The sequence below is a fragment of the Cynoglossus semilaevis genome, chromosome W (assembly GCF_000523025.1).
Source record: "Cynoglossus semilaevis isolate Cse_v1.0 chromosome W, Cse_v1.0, whole genome shotgun sequence".
Classification (NCBI taxonomy): Eukaryota; Metazoa; Chordata; class Actinopteri; order Pleuronectiformes; family Cynoglossidae; genus Cynoglossus; species Cynoglossus semilaevis.
This window is the reverse complement of record NC_024327.1, coordinates 12,296,774-12,302,615: the sequence shown is the minus strand read 5'-3', so window position 1 is coordinate 12,302,615 and position 5,842 is coordinate 12,296,774. Positions and strand designations below refer to the sequence as shown.

Genomic DNA, 5,842 nt, shown 5'->3' with positions numbered 1-5,842 from the left:
AAAATTGAACTTTTTGGCCTAAATGCTTAACACTATGTGTGGCGGAAAACTAACACTGCACATCACTCTGAACACACCATCCCCACTGTCAAATATGGTGGTGGCAGCATCATGCTCTGGGGGTGCTTCACCTTCAGCAGGGATCAGGGAAGATGGTTAGAGTGTGCAAGACTTGAGACTGGGGCACAGATTCACCTTCCAGCAGGACAACGCCCCTAAACATAAAGCCTGGGCTACAATGGAATGGTTTAAAACGAAACTTATTCATGTGTTAGAGTGGTCCAGTCAAAGTCCAGACCTAAATCCAATCGAGAATCTGTGGCAAGATCTGAAAACTGCCGTTCACAAACGCTCTCCATCTAATCTGACTGAGTTTGAGCTGTTTTGCAAATAAGAATGGGCAAAAATTTCTGTCTCTAGATGTGCAAAGCTGGTACAGTATATATATATATTTTCTCTCTCAATGTGTCTCCTGCCTATGTCCCGCCTTCCTCACCCATTTTCCTCAGGTTTCTCTCCCTGTGTCTGTTTTTCATACTTTCTATTTTTTCTGTCCCACTAAAGCCCACTCACGCTCTCTGTCATTGTTGTTTCTCTTGCACCGTGGATTTTCTCCCGCTTCAATTTTGATCCCCTGCAGCAGAATAATATCACATCAGAACGAGTCAGAATCTAACTGTCACACATGTACATGCTCTCGCTTCCACACGTGAACTCACATGAGCATATACGTGTTATAGCAAGTGAAAACACTTGACATGTTCCGTCTGTCACAGGGTTAGACGTGTCTCTCCATTGTCTCAGTCAATGATCAAGGCACTGGAACAAAAGGCAACCACTGGATTTCTCATTAACTCCTCGTCAAATATGACATCAGCTACAAGCATGTCACATGTCACTGTATGACATAATGGCAAGTCTGTTAACAGGCGATGTGTTCTCCCACTGCCGCGTTCTTCTTTTATTCACATCTGTGTGTGTTGTTAACAGCATATATGGTTCACTGCTGAATATAATTTAAAGAATGCTGTCCCCAATGTAAATCACAATTACTGCACAAATTGCTAACATATGCATCTGTAGACTGATGCTCGTGATGAGTAACTCACATGTCGATGATGTATTTTATTGAAAATCATAGTAATGGTTAAACATGAATTTAGCTGAACTACAGTACCTCACCTTTAAATATATCTGTTCCATATGTTGTTGCCATTTGTTATATTTCTAATTCTTCACTGTTCCGATACAGTCTGCATTAATATATTGTATTTCATACACCACGGCTGCACCTTAATTAGATGTCACTGAAGTCATTACATTCGATCCATAACATATAGATGTGAATAACCAAACTTGTAATGAACCAAAGGATGTGATTTTGTTTTTCTTTGGTGTGTTAAATATTAGTTTCAGTTACCATTAGCTAACACAGATCCAAGGTTGATATGTGGCTCGTTTGGTGCCTGTAAAAATTTTTCTAAATGTCTTGTCTGGGAAGGAGACACTAGAATGTGCATACATTCAGTACAAGTAGACAAGTCCTACTCACTAAAATGCTAGAAAAGCACTAAAACCTCTATTCCTATTTGCAGGTTTCTTCACATTTATGCCTATACATTTTTTTTTTTTCCACAACCTCTCGAAGAAGGCGGATGCTTTTTCTCTTGCTCCCTCCCTGCCCTTATCTGCCCTGCTACTGCTCTGTGTCTTGTACCGTCTCTGTCAAACTATTTCGCAGCCTCTCTCTGCATTTTCCTCCAAAATCAAAATGATGGATCTGGTCAACTGGTCTCTCAACGCAATTAATCAAATTTTCTCAACCATGAAAATGGGTAAAGGAGAACCCGCCTGCCCTGAGGGAACCTTCCCGGCCAGATACACATTGGACTCCTGGGAGAGATGGAGGATCGTGTGCCTGTCCGCGCTTTCCATGGAGGATGTCGAAGATTTGTACCTATTTGGATTTATGATGGCAGGTTTTCTGCTGATTGGCCTGGGCACCTTCCTGTTCCATCGTGAAAAAAAGATGATGCTACAATTGGCAATTGACAAGCTCATCGCCCTGACTGACGGATGGGGCAGGGCCATCAACACTCAGACTCAAGCGATTTGCGACCTCAACCGCAAACTGGATGCGGTTTCCGAGCGCTTTCGCATACTGGATACCAACTTGGAGAAGCTGGCGGCTCGGGTCGGCTGAATCTGGCCACCAAATTCGGACATATTGAAGCAAGCCACCGGGAGACTCAGAGACACTCAAGGGCAGACAGAAGATTCCAGCGTCGCCCACCCGGCCTTCCCAAGGCGGGTTATCTCTCTCCTCTCCTGGATGTTTCTGCAGACAAGACGCTCCGACCCCCGCCCCCCCCTCTGGGACACTCACCCTTACCCCTGATTCAACGCCTTCTTTGGCCCCTTACAGCCTCCCTCCCTCCCCTGTTGCGACGCGGTTGGTGAAGGTCGAGAGCAGCGCAGGTCCTGCAGCAGCCCCCCCAGACTCGATCGTGCTGTAACTCCCCGCCCCCATGCTCCCGCCCCACTCCCACATGTGCAGATGTTCTCGTCCTGTTATAATGTCTTTGATTGTGCTTTGTGCTGAGAGGTTTTTTTTCTAAATCCCACACTGCGCCCCCCCCTCCCCACGGCGCCTACTTTGGAGTTGTCTTTTTTTTCCCTCCTCCTCCTTCCCTATCGTTTTTCATTTGTTTTTCATCTAATATAAGGGTGCGCTGACCACGGGCTGCGTCCTGGCCTTCCTGTTCCTGTCCCCTCTTGTCAATTATTTGTATTGTTTTTATTGTCTATTCATGTTTTTTCTTGGAACGGGTCGTACAAACCAAATTTCGTATCACCTTCCCTGGTGCATATGACAATAAAGAGATTCTGATTCTGATTCTGAGATTCTGATACATATACATGCACACCTAATGAAGCCAATACGCATAAGTGCATAAGTGTCTCCTGTGTGAATACATGATAGTTTCTCTGAGGCAGGCCTCAAGTGTCTCTGATGACGGCTGAGTGATTTTAGAGTCGAGTGGCTTGGCAGTTTGAGTGATTTTCTGTCTGGCGTGCTGCATTATGGCTTATGGTTCTAATGTAGAAATTGCGTAATTTCCCATGCATCCCTGTGCACTTACATTTCATTACACCCAAGTCTCATGTAAATAGTGGCTATTTCGAGAAAAACCTGAATCTGAATCTTTGCCACACTATTAAATACATTTAAAATTACAATTTCTATGTATTCATCAACATAAAAGCTGAAAGCATTTAGTCAAGGTGTCAGAACCAAATCCACCATCCTGCAAAACACAATGGGTTTTGTCTGACAATAAACCAGGTTGCAACAATTGGATACTTTTGTACAGTCAAGTGTGACTACAAACAACAACTAGTCAGTCAGTAGCCAGTCTCGTACCCGCGACTTTGTAATACAACACCTACACTGTTGTGTTGAGACATTGTTTGGATGGTAGGATTGTCAGGTGAACCACTAAGATATCACTGATATCACCTGCTTTTGAACTTTGCTACATTAAAAATTTCCTATTTAGCCTTATTGTCCAAAGTTTCCCAAAACTATAGGAAATATGGATTCTTCCAACCACAGCAACAGTCTCCAGAAAATCAAACTGTATTTCCAGGCTCTGTTGATAAATAATTCACACTTCGTATGCCGGAGTTTTACACTTATCGATGTAGAGCCGTGTTAACTGGAAATGGTTTTCCAGGGCAGTAGATGATGAAATACCTAATTTCCCTGTTGTGTTGTATGTTTCTTCTACCAATGTATCCACTGTCCCTCCTCTGCACATGTCCAAACCATCTCAATCTTGCTTCTCAAGCTTTTTCTCCAAACCTTCCTGTCTGTGTTGTCCCTCTAATGACCTCATTCCTGATCCTGTCCATCCTTGTCACTCCTAAAGAGAACCTTAGCATCTTTAATCTCCAGCTCCATCTCCTGTCTTTTGCCTATTGCTAGTGTCTCTAAACCATACATCATGACTGGTCTCACCACCGTCCTATAAACCTTTCCCTTCACCTTGGCTGACACTATTCTATTCTTCACCTCTCTTCCACAGTCTCCTCTGCTCTGAACAGTTAATCCTAGGTACCTAAACTCCTGCACCTTCACCACTTCTTCTCCTTGTAACCTCACTATTTCACTGTTCTCCCTTTGGTTTACGCACATGTACTCTTTTTGCGACCGACCTTCATTCCTCTTCTTTCTAGTGCAAACCTCCACCTCTTTAGGTTCTCTTCCAGCTGCTGCCTACTCTCACTACAGATCACAATGTCATCTGCAAACAACATAGTCCATGGGGACTCCTGTCTGACCTCATCTGTCAATCTGTCCATCACCAAAGCAAACAAGAAGGGGCTCAGGGCCGATCCTTGATGTAGTCCCACCTCCACCTTGAATGTCTTCTGTCCTTCCAACAGCACACCTCACCACTGTTGTACTATTCTCATACATGTCCTGCACCAATCTAACATACTTCTCTGCCACTCCTGACTTCCCCATACAAAACCACAATTCTTCCCATGGCACACTGTCATATGCCTTTTAAAAATCTACAAATACACAATGTAGCTCCTTCTGACCTTCTCTGTACTTCTCCATCAGCATCCTCAAGGCAAATATTGCATCTGTGGTACTCTTCCTAGGCATGAAACCATACTGTTGTTCACAAATCTCCACTTCCTGCCTCAACCTAGCTTCAACTCCTCTTTCCCAAATCTTCATCGTATGGCTCATCAACTTTATCCCTCTGTAGTTGTTACAACTCTGCACATCACCCTTCTTATAAATTGGCACCAGAACATCTCCCTCAGATTACATCTTCTACATAGAATATAATCTATGTGTGGACCTGCCTCCACTCTTGTAAGTCACCCCGTGTTCCTTTCTTTTGGAAATAGGTCTTTACTACAGCCATTTCCATTCTTTTTGCGAAATCTACCACTGCCTGTCCTTCGAAGTTTCTATCCCTAATGCCAAACCTGCCCATCACTTCCTCATCACCTCTGTTCCCTTCTCATGACCATTAAAGTTTGCTCCAACCACAACCACCACTCTCTCTCCCCTCGGGATGCTCTCTATCACCCAATCCAGCTCAATCCAACTTCTCCTTTTCTTCTAACTCACAGCCTTTATTTTACCATAATGACCAAAGTGATGATGATGATAAAGATCAGAACATGATAGAGACATGAGTAAATCAACCCAGACCTGTTTTCATCTCTCCGCTCTGGGTGAAGCTATCATTCAATGTCTATTCGCTGTAGACTCACATTAATCAGTGGAGGTGAAGCTATAAAAAATCGCATAAAGAAGAGACCCCAAGGCGCTCCCAGGCCAGCCGAGCGACGTAGTCGCTCCAGCGTGTCCTAGGTCTTCCCCTAGGTCTCCTCCCAGAGGGACAGGACCCGAGCACCTCCCGATGTAAATGCCCAAGCCACCTCAGCTGACTCCTCTCGATGTGGAGGAGCAGCGGCTCTACTTCGAGCTCCTCTCGTATGACAGAGCTCCTCACCCTATCTCTAAGGGAGCGCTCTGCCACCCTGCGGAGAAAGCTCATTTCAGCCGCTTGTATCCGGGATCTCGTTCTTTCGGTCATGACCCAGAGTTCATGACCATAGGTGAGGGTAGAAACGTAGATCGACCGGTAAACCGAGAGCTTTGCCTTTCAATCTCACGTTCCATCCTACCGTCACTCGTGAACAAGACCCCAAGATACTTAAACTCCTCCACCTGAAGCAGGACTTCCTCCCCAACCCGGAGGGTGCAAACCACCTTTTTCTGGTCGAGAACCATGGCCTCGGACTTAGAGGT

General features: G+C 44.8%; 1 protein-coding gene across 1 annotated transcript in view; it reads left to right on the top strand.

The window, feature by feature from the left end:
- Positions 1-782, top strand: part of LOC103397228 (glutamate receptor ionotropic, delta-2-like) — a 248,451-nt gene extending 247,669 nt beyond the window's left edge. The window contains exon 16 of the mRNA XM_008335445.3: positions 777-782. Coding sequence (XP_008333667.1) covers positions 777-782 — 6 coding nt within the window. The remainder of the gene's footprint in view (positions 1-776) is intronic.
- The last annotated feature ends 5,060 nt before the right edge of the window (positions 783-5,842 follow it).